The sequence below is a fragment of the Stegostoma tigrinum genome, chromosome 19, assembly GCF_030684315.1.
Source record: "Stegostoma tigrinum isolate sSteTig4 chromosome 19, sSteTig4.hap1, whole genome shotgun sequence".
Lineage (NCBI taxonomy): Eukaryota > Metazoa > Chordata > Chondrichthyes > Orectolobiformes > Stegostomatidae > Stegostoma > Stegostoma tigrinum.
Window position 1 is genome coordinate 60,730,303 of NC_081372.1, and position 20,606 is coordinate 60,750,908.

At 53.6% G+C, this 20,606-nt stretch overlaps 1 protein-coding gene across 3 annotated transcripts in view; it reads right to left on the reverse strand.

Annotated features, from left to right (window-relative positions):
• vapb (VAMP (vesicle-associated membrane protein)-associated protein B and C) overlaps positions 1-19,968 on the reverse strand; it is a 131,590-nt gene extending 111,622 nt beyond the window's left edge. For all 3 annotated transcript variants that reach the window (XM_059652891.1, XM_048549728.1, XM_048549727.1), the window contains exon 1: positions 19,852-19,968. In XM_059652891.1, coding sequence (XP_059508874.1) covers positions 19,852-19,909 — 58 coding nt within the window. In that variant the 5' untranslated portion in view covers positions 19,910-19,968. The remainder of the gene's footprint in view (positions 1-19,851) is intronic.
• Positions 19,969-20,606: the final 638 nt, after the last annotated feature.

Sequence of the window (20,606 nt, forward strand, 5' to 3'; positions counted from 1 at the left end):
TTCATAATGGACGACAGAGATGGCAGATCAGCTGAACAAATACTTTAGATGTGTCTTCACTAAGGAGGAGACAACATTTAGGAAATGCAAGAGGGCAGGGCTCAAGCGTCAAGGAGGAACTGAAGGAAATACTTAACAGTCAGGAAATGATATTGGGGGAAAATGATATTGAGGAAATTGATGGGATTAAAACCCAACAAGTCTCAAAGTACTTAAGGAACTGGCTCCAGAAACAGGGGATGCATTGGTGATCATTTTCCAGCATTCCATAGACTCTGAAAATTTCATGGATTGGACAGTAATGTAATCATACTTTTAAAGAAGGAGGGAGAGAACACCAGAAAGTATAGGCCAGTTATCCTGACATTGGGGGTGGAAAAATACTATAGTCAATTATTAAGGATGTAATAACTGTGACAGGATTAGTCCAGGTCAGCATGTGTTCACTAAACAGGAATCATGCTTGATAAATCTTCCAGAATTTTTTAAAGATGTGTTCATTAGAGTGGACAAAGGTGAATCAGAAAAGTAGTAAAGGGTAAATTAGTGGGATCTTGTGTATCAGGCCTTTCCAAAGGTTTTGACAAGGTCCCACACAAGAGATTAGTAAGCATAATTAAAGGTCATGGTAATGTACTGACATGGATAGAGCACTGGCTGGCAAACAGGAAGCAGAGAGTTAGAATAAGTGGGTCCTTCTCAGAGTGGCATGCAGTGATGAGTTGGGTGCTGCAGGGTTCAATGCTGGGACCCCAACTATTCACAATATACCTTAACAATGTGAACAAAGGAACTGAAGAAAGACAGAATACCTGAATGGTGGTAGTTTAGGAAAAGATGAGGTGCAATGAGACCTGGGTGTCATGGTGGAACAGTTGCTGAAGGCTTGCATGCAGGTGCAGCAGGCAGTGAGGAAAGCTAATGATATGCTGGCCCTCATAGCAAGTGGATTTGAGTACAGGAGTAGGAATGTGTTGCTGCAGTTACACAGGTGCTTGGTGAGGCCACACCTTGCACAATGTGTGCAGTTTGGTCTCCTTGTCTGATGAAGGGCATTCTTGTTATTGTGGGAGTCCAATGAATGTTTAACGGATTGGCGTGGAGGAGAACACTAGCACCTCCAAATTCTCGTCTGAGCCACTCACCATCCTGACTTGGAAATATATCATTATTCCTTCACAGTTGCTGGGTCAAAATTCTGGAATTCCTTCCCTAATAGCGCTCTGCATCAACCTGCTGCAGTTCAAAAAGGCATCTCACTACCACCTTCTCAAGGGCAACTAAAGCTCACCAGCCAAGGACACCCACATCCCACAAATGAGCAGGAAGAAAAGATTTATTCTGGGCCTGGCAAGACTGACATATGAACAAAGACTGGATTGACTGGTCTTGTCCTCATTGAAATTTAGAAGAATAATGGGACTGGGCAGGCTAGATGCAGGAAGAATGTTCCCAATGTTGGGATGTCCAGAACTAGGGATCACACTCTAATCAGGTTTTCTGTACTGAGACAAGGAAGAATTTCTTCACTCAGAGATTTACAAACCTGTGGAATTCTCTACCACAGAAAGCTGTTGGGGCCAGTTTGTTAAGATTATATTCAAGAGGGAGCTAGATGTGGCCGTTGCGAATAAAGGGATCAAATGGTATGGAGAGAAAGCGGGAGTGGGATATTGAAACTGCATGATCATGCTGAATGGTGATGCAGACTCGAAGAGCCAAACTACCTACTTCTTCAACTTTTTACATGTCCATGTTAACAGTTTGATCAGGCCATCCTCTAACCTTAGCTCCTTAATCCAAGTTTATAGATCCTAGTTCTATAATTTAACCTTAAATCTAGATTTTCACCATTTACTAAATCATCTAAAGACACCTCATTTAATGTTGTTTCAATTTCATGATGGTAAATTAATGGGTCCTATTTTCTCATTCAGGGTTACAGGACCCATTTTAATGTAACTTCCTACGTAACTTATGACAAGCATTCCCTCTAATTTTCTTTCTGGGTGCACAGGCCTCCAAGGTTCACGTGTGCTATCAACTTCCGTAACTGACATCAGCTGTCACGCACAAAACTTTGCAGCAATTACTTTTACACACAGGCTAAAGAACGGGAGGGGGGAGTGGAAATGGTTTGCGACTGGGAGGTGCAGTTGTTTATTGCGAACCGAGCGAAGGTGTTCTGCAAAGCGGTCCCCAAGCCTCCGCTTGGTTTCCCCAATGTAGAGGATGCCACACCGGGTACAGTGGAGAGAACGTTGCTTATGACTCCTGCATGTGCCCAACTCTCCAAAGTGTAACCCTGCATAACTTGCTTCAAAATGGTACTCATACACTCAGCTATTGTGCTAAATCCCTGACATTTTGGAATTAGACAAGTAAATTCTTTACCACCAGCGGATATTCCTGACAGGAGTGGAACCTTTACAACAGCACCGTGGGAATGTAGCTTCCACCCTGTTCCGAGTACTGGCAACCACATTATCCCAATGCCAACTGAGTGGAACTTCAGAGGAAGGTGCCATAACACCTGTAGCACAAAATTTGAGTTAAAGGCAAGTGCTGCTATTGCTCTGTAACAAAGCAGGGGTAATTTACTTTCCGTGAGTAGCTTCATGAGTTAGGCTATAGAGAGCAAATTGCTTTAAAATCAAAAGTTTATTTGAAGCAACCAGTGCCTAAAAACAAACCGAGAACAGGGCCAATACTTCTGCAGCATCAAGATACTCACCTTCACAAACTCAGTTTGTTAAAGCAAAAACAAGTGCTGAGATTTGAAAAGCATTTAAATTTAGATCAGATTTTGGACTGGAGTTCAGCGTTGTGATTATTGTGATTGTCTTTGCATTTCATTTCCCAAGTTTTTCCATTCAACAATGGAGGAATTTAACAATGTAAAACATTCTTCCTGAGATTATGCTGGAAAGTGAATATGGCACTCGAGCCCAAATGTGACAGTCGGAAATAAAATGTCAATGTACACCAGAAAAAGTAAACACACAGTTCAAAAATGTACTTTCCCAACTGAATGAATTTCATGTGAGTTTAGCAGTTATTTCTTTATTAGTATATCAGCTGCACCACTGACTGCTAAGGAATTATGATCAGACAAAAATGCAGTAGTGGAATACAACGGATCATCCTCCGACACTTCCGCCATCTACAATTCGACCCCACCACCCAAGACATTTTTCCATCCCCACCCTTGTCTGCTTTCCGGAGAGACCACTCTCTCCGTGACTCCCTTGTTCGCTCCACACTGCTCTCCAACCCCACAACACCCGGCACCTTCCCCTGCAACCGCAGGAAATGCTACACTTGCCCCCACACCTCCTCCCTCACCCCTATCCCAGGCCCCAAGATGACTTTCCATGTTAAGCAGAGGTTCACCTGCACATCTGCCAATGTGGTATACTGCACCCATTGTACCCAGTGTGGCTTCCTCTACATTGGGGAAACCAAGCGGAGGCTTGGGGACCGCTTTGCAGAACACCTCCGCTCGGTTCGCAATAAACAATTGCACCTCCCAGTCGCAAACCATTTCCACTCCCCCTCCCATTCTTTAGATGACATGTCCATCATGGGCCTCCTACAGTGCCACAATGATGCCACCCGAAGGGTGCAGGAACAGCAACTCATATTCCGCTTGGGGACCCTGCAGCCCGTTGGTATCAATGTGGACTTCACCAGCTTCAAAATCTCCCCTTCCCCCACCGCATCCCAAAACCAGCCCAGTTCGTCCCCTCCCCCCACTGCATCCCAAAACCAGTCCAACCTGTCTCTGCCTCCCTAACCTGTTCTTCCTCTCACCCATCCCTTCCTCCCACCCCAAGCCGCACCTTCATCGCCGACCTACTAACCTCATCCCACCTCCTTGACCTGTCCGTCTTCCCTGGACTGACCTATCCCCTCCCTACCTCCTCACCTATACTCTCCTCTCCACCTATCTTCTTTTCTGTCCATCTTCAGCATCCCGCCTCCCCCTCCCTCCCTATTTATTCCAGAAACCTCACCCCATCCCCCTCTCTGATGAAGGGTCTAGGCTCGAAACGTCAGCTTTTGTGTGCCTGAGATGCTGCTGGGCCTGCTGTGTTCATCCAGCCTCACATTTTATTGTCTCAGATTCTCCAGGATCTGCAGTTCCCATTATCACTGCAGAAGTGGAACCCCACTTTTGACAAAACATGAAATTGGGAGATGCAAGTTAGGGCATTATACGGCCAACTAAAACCAATGATCAAACAAATCAAACAGCTTCCCTGACAACTCTTTTTGGTGTTAACAGTATTTACCATAAGAAACTCTTTTCCACAGACTTGTGCCAAAGAAGATTTCCCATTCATCTGGATAGAGAAATGAACCCCAAATTTGTATACAGCACCTTTAACAATACAACATTTCTCTAGCACTGAAATGGCAGCCTGAATCAGGTGTTTGACGTTCTGGAGTTTGTTTTCAACCCACAACGTTCTGATGCAGCAGATACAAGTGAGCCACTGAGTTAAACTGGCACTTACCACTATCATGTCTCAGGCCTCTGTTACCTGAGCTGTATCACAGCTGTTACTGAAACTAGAAACAGAATCCGTAATGGGTATTGGGAATTAGGTGAAACACAGCCCTTTCAACTGCAGGACCCGGTTCAGAATTATGCCAGCTCAGCAGTTTCAACTGTCCTTAAGTTCACACGAAAGAAACTTGGTTGTTCCAAACCAATGTTTAGTGAGAATGGGCCAATAGACTAAAATTGCCTGAATTTGATGACAGAATTGTTAGTACAAAAAAATTGAATGATGTGCAATAGTGATTGTTCTGAGGCTAAGGGGCCTGTTAACTATGACTGCTGGGAATCCTCGGTTGAGGAAAAAGGTGGATGTTTCTGAGGCCCGTCGCGGAAGGCGGCATTGTCAAAACAGGTACGACTGAGGTGGTGGTTGGTGCCTGCGAACCTGAAATTCTGAAATTGTCACATAAAGCCAGAGGAATCATAGATGCAAGTGGGAAGGGTCTGGACAAAGGGAGAAAATCAATCAAGTCAAGGTAGGAAGAGAGTAGTTCCTGGGGCAAGAACAGTCATGAACAATGGGTCTGACTGGGCAGTCTTGTGAGTCTGTATGGCTAAGGTGTCCCTGTCCTGAAGCCCCATTGTTCTGTTTGGAACAAGATGCACATTGAGGAAGTGGGAAAATACAAAGTAATATGAACCCTAGAGGCAGAATAATTACAAGCATGTATAAGAGAAAAACAAAAATGCTTTAAAAATAACCTTCAGAGATTTGTTGAAACCAAACCCTCGTGATTCAACATCATCACACGCGCAATCAGTAACAGCAGTGACTGCAGTACCTTTTTTAAATTATGCTGCCTAGATAAAAGGTTGCAATAAAAACTAGGAAAACCCAAATGAAAACATAGTTCCCCAGACAAATTTAAAAAGCTATTGAAATTTGAATAACCTGTTAAAATTTAAATGTCGATCTACTGAAGCCAATATAGTCAGGACATGAAACAATGCATTACAGAACATCTCCTTCACATAACATTAATCCTCAACATGCTCTGCTAGAAGCAGTCTCTTTGCAGTGAACTGGAATTGTATTTCAACACCTAGAATCCTTTCAGGAATCACTTGAAAGAAATTTCCACCATTCTCTTCTAAAACTGCTGTGTTTGTAGGCCTTCAGAATGACACATTGTGCTTTTGTAACTTTCTCCTTCACCATTTGAAGTGAAAAAAAACCATGCTGAGCTGAGTACAACACTGACAGTGAACTCACTGTTTTACTCAAGATGTTCACTGGCATAGTGCCAGTGATGATGATGCTCCACTGTGGTAGGATATGCAAGGGACAGACAAACAGACACACACACACACACACACACACACACACACACACACACACACACCCCACTCACCCAGGTCAGCAAAAATATGCAGCAAACCACAGAACCAGCTGCCAACCTAATGTCAATTACAAGCGATAAAGGAGGATCAGCAAAAACTTGCAGCAGCACTTGCTGCAGAAGGGGAGGAAATTACAAAAAAAAAATCACTGGTGGACAAAAGCAATAAAAATTAAATATAATCAAATGGATTACAAATTCAACATAGTGTAACATATGGTTCTATTGGAGGTAACCTTGGTCCTGCTGGAATCCAGCCCAGTGAAGACTATGCCTCATCCTCTAAAATTATACCAATTCTAGAAGGCTCAAACACCATTCAGTACCAATGAGGTGACAAATGAATACTCAGCCAAACTACTGGTATGTGTTCCAAACAGCTTTCCTCCTTGAAATTTTAAGCCCTTTCTCTCTCTACAGATGCTGCCAGAATTGCTGAGCTTCTCCAGTATTTTATGTTTTGATCAGCTGTTTAGCCATTATCAAGTGGATGAGTACATTTAGAAATAAGAGTGACAGTTTTAGCCACAGGGTTGAGATGTGATTTCAGGGCATCGGGTGCAATTTCAAGTATGGAAAATATCTTGGTTTAGATGAGTACTTTCAATAATGCTGCTATTCAGGGGTATCAGCTTCTCTCTCTCTCTCTCTCTCTCTCTCTCTCACACACACACACACACACACTGTACCACAAAATTTAACACATCAAAAAGTACTGAATCTAATTAAGAATGGGTGAATAACAAGGAGTGACATCAAGCCCTGAACAGCAACAGGTCGTGGTCAGTTCTGAGTGAGCGTTGCTCAGCTGGAAGCAGTGACCAGATGATACAAGGTAACAACAAGGAACACCTACACCTTGTTATCTCGGATTATCCAGCATCTGCAGTTCCTATTACCTCTCATACCAGATGATACAACTGGTTTCAGCCTACTTTCGGTAAGGGAGTCATGAATCACTTCATCCTGCCCACTTGCTACAAAGCAGAAAGGTTGGGTTAGGCGGTCAACAACAAGATGAAAGTAAGATAATTACCAGGGTGTGATTCCTTATGAATAATTTATGATTTGCTCAGCACATCAATTAAACAAAAATGTGTTTCGCTGAGCCTCTATCATCGACCAGACATGTAAGTGCTCTGAAACTACAGTTCAGCACAGACACTAATACTGGCACCAGTGGCTGATGTATTCAAACATCCGGCTGCCCTGGGTTTAGTGTGCAGGGTGGCACCGAGGGATAACATTTACACCAGGTCACAGAAGGCAAATGTTCTGGGGTAAAGAATTCAAATCTCACCAATTTCAATCCAAATGTTTTCAAAAAATTCAATTTTATAAAATGAAGAATTCAAAGCCAATTTCTGTAATGGCGATAGTTAAACTTCATAGCTTGTCATAAAAATCCCAACAAGTTCACTAACATCCTTTAGGGAAGGAAATCTACCTTCCTTATCTGATCTGGCTTACATGTGAATCCATACCTGCTGTAAAATGGCTGACTCTTAACTGTTGTCTGAAATAGTCCACTCAGTTCATTGTCATTTAGGGAAGGGCAAGAGTTACCAGTATCACCAGAGATCCCTGCTGTTTTCTTTAAAAATTCTTCCATCACCACCATTAATGCATCAGCATCTGTGACAAGCACTGTTGTATTTATAATGCTTTCTTCAGACATAATGCAAGTTTGGCAAGAGAAAATTTTAATCATAAAACAAAGGAGCAGAAGTAGGCCATTCAGCCCATTCATTCTGCTCTACAACTGGATGAGATCATGGATAATCTGATAATCCTCAACTCCACTTTCCTGCCTTTTCCGCCGAACCCTTGATTCCCTTACTGATGGAAAATAAAAATTAAATATGTTGGCCTAAGATTACTTAATAGTCCAATCTCACCAAACCTGTGCAGTAAAGAATCCCATAGATTCACCATCCTCAGAATAAATTCATCCTCCTCTCTACATTAAAAGTGTGACCTTATTCTGAGACTACACCCTTTGGTCTTAGATTCTACCACAAGGGAAAACAAGCTTTCTGCATCAAGCCTGTTAAGTCCCTGAAAAATCATCTACGTTTCAATATGATCACCTCTCATTCTTCTAAATTCCTGAGTCCAGGCCAAAACCTATACTTTTCCATCTATTTTTGAGTTATCCACAAACGTGGCTTTGATACATGCGCTTTCCTCAGTCATTGATATATATTGTAAATAATTCTGGCCAAGCACTGACCCCTTCGTATTTGACTAGTTACAAGTTGCACCATGAAAATGCTCTCCTTTCCCCTTTTCCCAATATCCCTTCTGTTGGTTAACCAAACCTCTACCCCAAGCCAATATACCACCTCCAACACCATGCCTCTTAATAAGCAGTGGCACCTTATCAGATGCCTCCTGAAAATCCAAATATATTGCATCCACTGTTTCCTCTTTATCCAACCTGCTTGTTACTGAGATTTTAATGGGTTAACATCCCATGAATTTTTATGGTCCTCATATGGGGGTACATGAACACTGTCTCAACTTCCTGCCCAAATAGGATTGTGTGTGAAACATTTGTAAAAACAAATGGCATTAAGCTCTGTCATCTTTATGACTTGACCCACACTGCTGCCTAACCCTGTTTCTGCTGAAATGGCCAGGTCAGTGACCTTTGATCAAGACAGGCAGTTGTCACCACTCAAAATTGCATCCTGTCATCATCATACACTTAGTGACGATCAATGCTGTATCCTGTTCTCAGACGTAGTATTTGTTTTATGTATCTGCTAATTCCAAGGGTATAAAGGTGGGGACTGGCCCCTGTTCGGGGAGAATCGTTCACGATACTCAGCACTCTGTGCCGGTTGCGTACAGCGATCCTCCTCAGCTTGTACTTGCTTAATAATGAAGGATTGCGTTTTTGTAACCAGGTCTGTGTCTTGCTCTTGCATCAAGTCCGTGAGGGTGTCTGAAAACGAGCCTAACATTTGGCATTGCGAGCCGGGTTCCAACATGTACAGAGGTCTTACGTGGAGGACTGAATAAGTGATCGTTCTAGTGTTGGTGATGTGAGACAGACGGCCCACAAGGTATGATTCACCTTGATCTCTCTCACTAAGCTACCACTCGTGCGACCCCTCATCCCTATGTGGCTCTGTACGGATGGAATCCTGAGACGACTCACAACCTTGTACACTGATTGATCCTATGCCTGGAGGTTAGAGTCCCCAGGGCTATCATAAACAAATTCCAGGAGATTAGAATTCCCCGGTGACTGGGGTTCGAGTCCCCAGGTCAGTACAGATTGATAAACTAATTCTACAGGGAGGTGAGAATCCTCCTGGAATTCCAAGGTTAGAGTCCTCCAATACCGGGGTTTGAGTCACTGGAACGTAGTACCTAAGGTAAAGGATAACTAGAGTGTCTGTCTCAACTACCCTGCATTAGACTGGTCGTTAAGAGGGGAAATCCCCCACGCAAAGGTCAGGACCCTGAAGTGGGTGTGGAGACCAAGGATACTGGACTAGTATGCAGGGATAAGTAAGAAGTTGAAGCGTTAAAATGGGACAGACGTTGAATAAGTCGGGTGCCGGAACCCCTTTGCATTGGTTATGTTGGGATGACCCCAAAAATGAAGAAAAGTTCAGACGTCTGTCGGCATGGCTAAATAAGATATTGGGAAGTGAAATTTGGCCAATGGGGGAACCTGAGATGGAGATAAATGCATAAAAACAGAAGAGGCAATTTGGAAATGTAATACGGGGACAAAACAGAAAACTTTAATATCCAAGTGGAGAAAGACTGCTGAGGAAATAACAAATAAATCTAAACAGGCCAGCTGGGAGAATAATGCACGTCAGAGAGGGATTACCATATGTGATAATGAAGGGAAACCAAAAAACCTGGGAGGTTTTAAAGCTGCAGTGTGAGGATCATGAAATGAATGAAAGGGAAAGGGTTAAACAAGGAGGGCTGGAAAGGGAAAGACAAAACAGAGAACAGGGGTTAGAGCGGCAGGCCAAATTGATGAAAAAGAAAACTCAGAGGTACCTCCTGACATATCTGGCTTGCCAATGTTGTTCCAAAGTAATGACAAAGACAAGCAAGACAAGGAGGACTGGAGAAGGCACCCCTCTGCCCTGCCGGGCACGCCGATCCTGAATTCTTTTTATGTCCAAACCTTCTCCAGACAATCCTTCTCCTTAAACAATTGGCCATTATCAAATGCGCTGCCCATGCCTCCGATGACTCCGTAGTTACTCAGGGCAACGCGCGGGCTGCCAAACAGGCTGCTGCAGATCACACTTTTATTTGCCCTCTATGAGCAAGCAGGCAATAAACCGCTTGCCTGCTTCGAACACAACAGGCATGTCAGATATTGTCACTGTTCAGTGCTGGCAGGGGGACACCCCTGCCTCTGAAAAGGACATTTGGAAGGTGCATAGATGTTTGCATTCTGAGTTTTCAGGCCTTTGGGTTACTCCAATCGGCCAAGTGTGAATACCTGATGCTTTGTTGCCTTTGCTCACTGATTGTCTTCATGCTGATACCCACATTGGCAAGGAGGGAACGAGTGGTTATCATGCTCCGTGCCTGGTTGCACCCCCGGCTGGCTGAGGCAGCCCAGTCTCATATAGCATCATGTTTGACATGCCACAAAACAATGTTGGTCAGGGGATGAGATGCTCACCAGGAATAACACCCTTGCCAGGTGGGCCATTGAAATGTATTCAGATTTTATTGAATTACCGCGTGTACACTGCTATAAGTATTGCCTTGTGATAGCTGATGTATTCAGTAGATGGATAGAGGCTTTCCCAATTACATATAATAAAGCCTCAACAGTGGTAAAATTACTACTGGTAGAGATCATACCAAGATTTGGACAGCCTCGACAGATTAATTCAGACAATGGCTCCCATTTTATAGGAAAAATCAACAAACAACTATGCGAGGTGCTGCATATCCAGCAGCAATTCCATTGTGCTTACCACCCTCAGGCGGCAGGAACAGTGGAAAGGGCGATTGGGATTCTTAAAACCAGAATAACTAAGTTAACATTTGAAACAGGCCTCAACTGGTAAAAGGTCTTTAGCCCTGTATCACATGAGAATTACCCCACACTCGACCACTGGCTTGTTGGCTGCGGAAATGATTTATGGCTGACCCAGTAGGACCTCTTGGGATGCCGACACAGACCCAGCTGCCCACGTAGATATAAATATTACGGGGGAGGAAATGCAAAGATACTTTCAGCAGCTAACATAGTCTCTAAAGTTTCTCCATTCACAGGTAAAGCACACCTATGGACCATCATCACAAGCGACAGATTAGAGCTCAGACGAGCAGAATGAACCCCCCAGACTGCAAATGGGAGACTTCGTGCTGATCAAAGACTGGGGTCACTCCAAGCTCAGACCCAAGTGGAAAGGACCCCTAAATACTCCTGCAGACACTAAGAGCAGTCAAAGTCCGAGGACAGAGTCGCCGGATCCATCTGAGTAACTGTAAATGATGGGGCCCCCAGATGGCCTAAAGACTACAGTTGCACTCTGTGATATCATGGCCATTGTGGTATTAGGCATGGAAGACAATTTGTTTTGTAAGACACATATCCAACTGCAGGATAATCGAACAGTGTTTTATCCGCTAGCACAGTCTGTACAGGCTTTGTTTGCAGCAACATAAGGATGGAACCCTCACCAACTCTATGAAGTAGATTATGCTGGTGAGCCTTGCCAAGGGGAGGGAGGAACTTGGAGGAGGGGTGTGCAGGGCCAATATGTGGAATTGATAGTTAACGGCTCCTCCAATTGTACAGGTGCTAAACCTAAGTCTAAATCTGGGAAGGAAGGGGCCAAGAGCACAGATCCTACCAGCTATCTGCTTTGTTTTAATGGTACGGGAAGTTGTTCTGTATATGCCTTAGTAAACATCACCAACCATCGCCATGATGCTTCCTGGCCCCATCAGTGTGTAAAACGAACTTGCGCAACTATAGCAGGGCTATTGAACTGCCCTTGTTTGGAATCAAGCCCAAAAATGTGACTTCAGGCATACAGTAAACTTGTAATGGCACCCATGTGGAAACAGGGTATGGGTTGGTTGTCTTATTCATCATCATAATTGTTTGCCGCATGTTCCTGATATACCTGAACTTTGTTGCAGAATTGTTACCGACAGACTAGTAGTTCCCGTCTAGGCCCCGATATAGTTTATCATGGAATGAATAAAGGAAGGAATGAGACGTTAATGGGTTAACATCCCATGAATTTTTATGCTCCTCATACAGGAGTATGTGAATACTGTCTCAACTTCCTGCCCAAACAGGATTGGATGTGAAACATATGTAGGAGTGCGAAACATTTGTAAACACAAAATGGCATTAAGCTCTGTAATCTTTATGGCTCTACCCACACTGCTGCCTACCCCTGTTTCTGCTGAAATGGCCAGGTCAGTGACCTTTGATCAAGTCAGGCAGTTGTCACCACTCAAAATTGCATCCCTGTCGTTGTCATACACTTCTTGACGATCAAAGCTGCATCCTGTTCTCAGATGTAGTACTTGTTTTATGTATCTGCCAATTCCAAGGGTATAAAAGCGGGGACTGGCCCCTGTTCGGGGAGAATCACTCACGATACTCAGCACTCTGTGCCGGGTTGCGTACAGCGATCCGCCGTAGTTTGTACTGGCTTAATAATAAAGGATTGTGTTTTTGTAACCCGGTCAGTGTCTTGCTCTTGCATCAAGTCTGTGAGGGTCTCTGAAATTGAACCTAACAGTTACCGCCTCAGAACTCAAGTACACTGGGTGGTTTTACTCCAAATGACAATTCAGTTACTGCCATGATCCTGCATTGAAATAGCAGATCAAGAGCACAGCAACCTATTGAGGGGAAATTCCTCTAGTAAAATGAAGAAATGTTACTATATATCCATAAAGCAGTTAATTGGCCATAACTGCTGCTAGAGCAGAGTAAAGGTAGAATTGTGACTAAGAGAATTAAGATCTATAGCTGCTAATGCTTTTTAAGTTGCACTTTTTCACTAAGATTGTCAAAATCTAGTTGCACAGTAAATTCATACCTGACTCCCACCAGCTTTTCCAAACAAAGTAGCACCACAATTATAACAAAAGGTGCCATTCCATAAAACTGCTCTTTACATAAGACTTTACACTCAAAACTCTCGATAAATCATCTTGATCAGTTACTTGGATAAATTACTAACCCGATCCACACACAACACATTTAACAGCTCAGTAAACATCTTTTACCAAACTTTCCTGAACATTTAAAAAGAAGTTACAAAGATAGTAGGAACTGCTGATGCTGGAGAATCTGAGCTAACACGGTGTGAAGCTGGAGGAGAGTGTTTTGAAACTGTACTGCAAGGGACTATGGGGGTGATGAGTGTTTTCCTACTGGTGATAATGTGGCGACACAGTTGGCCCCAATCAACTTGTAAGCTCCCCTTTCTAATCAAGATTTGGTGAGGAAAGTATCCAACTGTGAAGTAAGCATCAATCACAGGATTTCACAAAGCTCAGTATTGAGTATTAGGGCTTGAAGAGTGGCATCAGCAGCTCCTACTCACCAACAGACAACATTATTTTTTAATGTGAGATAACACGGTGTGAAACTGGATGAACACAGCAGGCCATGCAGCATCAGAGAAGGAATGCTTGATGTTTCGGGTTGGGACCTTTCTGCAGAAAAATGGTTTCGCAGTGGGGTTAAAGCTGTTAGAGATAGTAGGAACTGCCGATGCTGGAGAATCAGAGATAACATGGTATGAAGCTGAATGAACGCAGCTGGCCATGTAGCATCAGAAGAGCAGAAAGGCTAACATTTCGGGCCTAGACCCTTGTTCAGAGGTTTAGGTTGCGTTTTTTCAGAGGCTGTCCTGTCAAAACACCAGAAATTTGGGGGAACAATGTACAGTCCCCAAAACAGGGACACCATCGGTTATGGATTCTGATAGGTGTTCCCTTCCAGGTTCACTGTCTCGGTTACATTTTCCTCTCCTTCCACATGATGGGCAAGGTGACCTTTCTTGTCTGTCACTTTCCTACAATTGTGTTATGCAGATACATTTTTAAAAAAGCGTTCCCTCTCTGGCTGTCTCTCATTTAACGAGGGAAGGAAAGTTCTCCATCAATTACATCTTTTAAGAACATTATACTTTGTTGGCATATCTGTCACAATGAGCAAATTACCTGCAATCAGCAATTCCTCACAGCTCCTTATTTTATCTGATGCGTTGTAACACATTTACAAAGCATCAACATCTGCAAAGGGCTGTTGGAATTTCTGTGACAGAATGGACCAAGCTTGGAAGTGTCGGAGGGGAGGGGGACGAGAACGAGGGCTGGAGGGAGGGGGAGGCATGGGGACGAGCGTCGGGGGGGGGGGGGGGGGGAGAGCGGGACGAGCGTCGGGGGGGGGGGGGAGCGGGACGAGCGTCGGGGGGGGGGATGAGTGTCGGCTGGGGGTGGAGGGACGTGGATGACGGGCGGGCGTCGGCGGCGGGGGGCGAGCGAGGCGGGTGAGCGTCGGCGGCGGGGGGCGAGCGAGGCGGGTGAGCGTCGGCGGCGGGGGGCGAGCGAGGCGGGTGAGCGTCGGCGGCGGGGGGCGAGCGAGGCGGGTGAGCGTCGGCGGCGGGGGGCGAGCGAGGCGGGTGAGCGTCGGCGGCGGGGGGCGAGCGAGGCGGGTGAGCGTCGGCGGCGGGGGGCGAGCGAGGCGGGTGAGCGTCGGCGGCGGGGGGCGAGCGAGGCGGGTGAGCGTCGGCGGCGGGGGGCGAGCGAGGCGGGTGAGCGTCGGCGGCGGGGGGCGAGCGAGGCGGGTGAGCGTCGGCGGCGGGGGGCGAGCGAGGCGGGTGAGCGTCGGCGGCGGGGGGCGAGCGAGGCGGGTGAGCGTCGGCGGCGGGGGGCGAGCGAGGCGGGTGAGCGTCGGCGGCGGGGGGCGAGCGAGGCGGGTGAGCGTCGGCGGCGGGGGGCGAGCGAGGCGGGTGAGCGTCGGCGGCGGGGGGCGAGCGAGGCGGGTGAGCGTCGGCGGCGGGGGGCGAGCGAGGCGGGTGAGCGTCGGCGGCGGGGGGCGAGCGAGGCGGGTGAGCGTCGGCGGCGGGGGGCGAGCGAGGCGGGTGAGCGTCGGCGGCGGGGGGCGAGCGAGGCGGGTGAGCGTCGGCGGCGGGGGGCGAGCGAGGCGGGTGAGCGTCGGCGGCGGGGGGCGAGCGAGGCGGGTGAGCGTCGGCGGCGGGGGGCGAGCGAGGCGGGTGAGCGTCGGCGGCGGGGGGCGAGCGAGGCGGGTGAGCGTCGGCGGCGGGGGGCGAGCGAGGCGGGTGAGCGTCGGCGGCGGGGGGCGAGCGAGGCGGGTGAGCGTCGGCGGCGGGGGGCGAGCGAGGCGGGTGAGCGTCGGCGGCGGGGGGCGAGCGAGGCGGGTGAGCGTCGGCGGCGGGGGGGCGAGCGTCGGCGGCGGGGGGCGAGCGAGGCGGGTGAGCGTCGGCGGCGGGGGGCGAGCGAGGCGGGTGAGCGTCGGCGGCGGGGGGCGAGCGAGGCGGGTGAGCGTCGGCGGCGGGGGGCGAGCGAGGCGGGTGAGCGTCGGCGGCGGGGGGCGAGCGAGGCGGGTGAGCGTCGGCGGCGGGGGGCGAGCGAGGCGGGTGAGCGTCGGCGGCGGGGGGCGAGCGAGGCGGGTGAGCGTCGGCGGCGGGGGGCGAGCGAGGCGAGCGTCGGCGGGGGGGCGAGGGGGAGGGGGACGAGTGTCGGGGTGCGGGAGGGAGTGGGACGATCGTCGGGGGAGGGGAAGGGAGGTTGGGGGACGAGCGTCGGGGGGGGGAACGAGCGTCGGGGGGGGGGAACGAGCGTCGGGGGGGGGGAACGAGCGTCGGGGGGGGGAACGAGCGTCGGGGGGGGGAACGAGCGTCGGGGGGGGGGAACGAGCGTCGGGGGGGGGGAACGAGCGTCGGGGGGGGGAACGAGCGTCGGGGGGGGGAACGAGCGTCGGGGGGGGGGAACGAGCGTCGGGGGGGGGGAACGAGCGTCGGGGGGGGGGGGAGCGAGCGTCGGGGGGGGGGGGGAGCGAGCGTCGGGGGGGGGGGGGAGCGAGCGTCGGGGGGGGGGAACGAGCGTCGGGGGGGGGGAACGAGCGTCGGGGGGGGGAACGAGCGTCGGGGGGGGGAACGAGCGTCGGGGGGGGGGAACGAGCGTCGGGGGGGGGGAACGAGCGTCGGGGGGGGGAACGAGCGTCGGGGGGGGGAACGAGCGTCGGGGGGGGGGAACGAGCGTCGGGGGGGGGAACGAGCGTCGGGGGGGGGAACGAGCGTCGGGGGGGGGAACGAGCGTCGGGGGGGGGAACGAGCGTCGGGGGGGGGGAACGAGCGTCGGGGGGGGGAACGAGCGTCGGGGGGGGGAACGAGCGTCGGGGGGGGGAACGAGCGTCGGGGGGGGGAACGAGCGTCGGGGGGGGGGAACGAGCGTCGGGGGGGGGAACGAGCGTCGGGGGGGGGAACGAGCGTCGGGGGGGGGAACGAGCGTCGGGGGGGGGAACGAGCGTCGGGGGGGGGAACGAGCGTCGGGGGGGGGAACGAGCGTCGGGGGGGGGAACGAGCGTCGGGGGGGGGAACGAGCGTCGGGGGGGGGAACGAGCGTCGGGGGGGGGAACGAGCGTCGGGGGGGGGGAACGAGCGTCGGGGGGGGGAACGAGCGTCGGGGGGGGGACGAGCGTCGGGGGGGAGGGGGGGACGAGCGTCGGGGGGGAGGGGGGGACGAGCGTCGGGGGGGGGAACGAGCGTCGGGGGGGGGGGAACGAGCGTCGGGGGGGGGACGAGCGTCGGGGGGGGGACGAGCGTCGGGGGGGAGGGGGGGACGAGCGTCGGGGGGGAGGGGGGGACGAGCGTCGGGGGGGAGGGGGGGACGAGCGTCGGGGGGGAGGGGGGGACGAGCGTCGGGGGGGAGGGGGGACGAGCGTCGGGGGGGACGAGCGTCGGGGGGGAGGGGGGGACGAGCGTCGGGGGGGAGGGGGGGACGAGCGTCGGGGGGGAGGGGGGGACGAGCGTCGGGGGGGGAGGGGGGGACGAGCGTCGGGGGGGGAGGGGGGGACGAGCGTCGGGGGGGGAGGAGCGTCGGGGGGGGACGGGGGGGGGAGAGGAGGGGACGGGGGGGGGAGAGGAGGGGACGGGGGGGGGAGAGGAGGGGACGGGGGGGGAGAGGAGGGGACGGGGGGGGGAGAGGAGGGGACGGGGGGGGGAGAGGAGGGGACGGGGGGGGGAGAGGAGGGGACGGGGGGGGGAGAGAGGAGGGGACGGGGGGGGGGAGAGAGGAGGGGACGGGGGGGGGGAGAGGAGGGGACGGGGGGGGGAGAGGAGGGGACGGGGGGGGGAGAGGAGGGGACGGGGGGGGGGAGAGGAGGGGACGGGGGGGGGGGAGAGAGGAGGGGACGGGGGGGGGGGAGAGAGGAGGGGACGGGGGGGGGGAGAGAGGAGGGGACGGGGGGGGGGAGAGGAGGGGACGGGGGGGGGGAGAGGAGGGGACGGGGGGGGGGAGAGGAGGGGACGGGGGGGGGAGAGGAGGGGACGGGGGGGGGAGAGGAGGGGACGGGGGGGGAGAGGAGGGGACGGGGGGGGGGAGAGGAGGGGAGGGGGGGGAGAGGAGGGGAGGGGGGGGGGAGAGGAGGGGAGGGGGGGGGGAGAGGAGGGGATGGGGGGGGGAGAGGAGGGGGGGGGAGAAGAGGAGGGGGGGGGGAGAAGAGGAGGGGACGGGGGGGGGGGAAGAGGAGGGGACGGGGGGGGTGGGAAGAGGAGGGGACGGGGGGGGGGTGGGAAGAGGAGGGGACGGGGGGGGGGGTGGGAAGAGGAGGGGACGGGGGGGGGTGGGAAGAGGAGGGGACGGGGGGGGGTGGGAAGAGGAGGGGACGGGGGGGGTGGGAAGAGGAGGGGACGGGGGGGGTGGGAAGAGGAGGGGACGGGGGGGGGGTGGGAAGAGGAGGGGACGGGGGGGGGGTGGGAAGAGGAGGGGACGGGGGGGGGTGGGAAGAGGAGGGGACGGGGGGGGGGTGGGAAGAGGAGGGGACGGGGGGGGGGGGTGGGAAGAGGAGGGGACGGGGGGGGGGGTGGGAAGAGGAGGGGACGGGGGGGGGTGGGAAGAGGAGGGGACGGGGGGGGGTGGGAAGAGGAGGGGACGGGGGGGGGTGGGAAGAGGAGGGGACGGGGGGGGGTGGGAAGAGGAGGGGACGGGGGGGGGGTGGGAAGAGGAGGGGACGGGGGGGGGGTGGGAAGAGGAGGGGACGGGGGGGGGGTGGGAAGAGGAGGGGACGGGGGGGGGTGGGAAGAGGAGGGGACGGGGGGGGGGGAGAGGAGGGGACGGGGGGGGAGAGGAGGGGACGGGGGGGGGAGAGGAGAGGAGGGGACGGGGGGGGGAGAGGAGAGGAGGGGACGGGGGGGTGGGAAGAGGAGGGGACGGGGGGGGGGTGGGAAGAGGAGGGGACGGGGGGGGGGTGGGAAGAGGAGGGGACGGGGGGGGGGTGGGAAGAGGAGGGGACGGGGGGGGGAGAGGAGGGGACGGGGGGGGAGAGGAGGGGACGGGGGGGGGAGAGGAGAGGAGGGGACGGGGGGGGGAGAGGAGAGGAGGGGACGGGGGGGTGGGAAGAGGAGGGGACGGGGGGGGGGGAGAGGAGGGGACGGGGGGGGAGAGGAGGGGACGGGGGGGGGAGAGGAGAGGAGGGGACGGGGGGGGGAGAGGAGAGGAGGGGACGGGGGGGTGGGAAGAGGAGGGGACGGGGGGGGGGTGGGAAGAGGAGGGGACGGGGGGGGGGTGGGAAGAGGAGGGGACGGGGGGGGGGTGGGAAGAGGAGGGGACGGGGGGGGGGTGGGAAGAGGAGGGGACGGGGGGGGGGTGGGAAGAGGAGGGGACGGGGGGGGGTGGGAAGAGGAGGGGACGGGGGGGGTGGGAAGAGGAGGGGACGGGGGGGGGTGGGAAGAGGAGGGGACGGGGGGGGGGGTGGGAAGAGGAGGGGACGGGGGGGGGGGTGGGAAGAGGAGGGGACGGGGGGGGGTGGGATGAGGAGGGGACGGGGGGGGGTGGGAAGAGGAGGGGACGGGGGGGGGAGAGGAGGGGACGGGGGGGGAGAGGAGGGGACGGGGGGGGGAGAGGAGGGGACGGGGGGGGGAGAGGAGGGGACGGGGGGGGGAGAGGAGAGGAGGGGACGGGGGGGGGAGAGGAGAGGAGGGGACGGGGGGGGTGGGGAGAGGAGGGGACGGGGGGGGTGGGGAGAGGAGGGGACGGGGGGGGTGGGGAGAGGAGGGGACGGGGGGGGGTGGGGAGAGGAGGGGACGGGGGGGGGTGGGGAGAGGAGGGGACGGGGGGGGGTGGGGAGAGGAGGGGACGGGGGGGGGTGGGGAGAGGAGGGGACGGGGGGGGGTGGGGAGAGGAGGGGACGGGGGGGGTGGGGAGAGGAGGGGACGGGGGGGGGAGAGGAGGGGACGGGGGGGGGAGAGGAGGGGACGGGGGGGGAGAGGAGGGGACGGGGGGGGGAGAGGAGGGGACGGGGGGGGAGAGGAGGGGACGGGGGGGGGAGAGGAGGGGACGGGGGGGGGAGAGGAGGGGACGGGGGGGGGGGGGGAGAGGAGGGGACGGGGGGGGTGGGGGGAAGGGATATGTTGGGGATATGAGTTACGGGGGTGTGGGGAGGTGGGCGGGTTACAGGGGGATTGTGGGGTGGTGTCAAGGGTTGGGGTGTCGGTCGCCCAGAGGCCAATGCCACATTCTCAGGAGCTGTTACCGTGGGCACTGCCTGCTGTTCCCGGCCTCCCCCCTGCCCGCCGTTCCCACTGACGGGCCGATCCCTCCTCCCATCGCCGGCGTCAGCGGCCGCCTGAACTGTTCCGGTGCGGCTCTAATTTGAAGGGAGTCCGCACACGGGTGGCCTGCCCTTAGAAATGACACTGAACAAGCCCAGCACCAGCCTCTTACCTCGGAATTTGAGCTCGTTGGGCGGCTCCAAGACGAGTAGCTGCTCCGGGCGCGCCATGGCCGACACAGAGAGAAGGAGGGAGGGAGAGGCTGACGTCAGCACCTGCCCAGCACTGACCCCTGTGGCCGGAGACTGAACTGCAGCAACAGGATCCCAGTAAATGGTTCAACCCTCAGCCCAAAACTCCCAGGCATACCGTAAAAACCCTCAAAAACGCCGAGGTGAACCCTCAAACTCCCTGCAATACTCGAAGAACCCCCAAAACTCCCAGGTGAATCCTCAACCTCCTAGAAATGCGCTAAAAACACAAAAACTCTCAGATGAATCCTCAAGCTACCTGGAATACCCTAAAAACCACAAAACTTCTGGGTGATCCCTCAAACTATATGGAATACCCCAAAACCTGAAAACCCCATAGGGTGAAGTCTTGAACCCCCCCGGGTACCCTCAAACTCCAAAAACCTGTAGATGAACCTTCCAACCCAAACATCTACAAATGGGCTGAATCCTAAAACCCCGTGGGAATCCCTCAACCACAAGGGGTGAATCCTCAACCCTCATCGTGTGACCCTATGGAGACCCTAACCTCTCCCCAAAATAAACAAGTTGAACTCTCAAAACCCTATGGGGAATCTTTAAGCATCCCGCTGCCCCTAAACCTGCCAAAAGAAAGAGGAAAAATGACATCACCAACCCGAGGAAACCTAAACAGATAAATAGAAAGCAGGACATAACACCAGCGCTTCACCGGAGG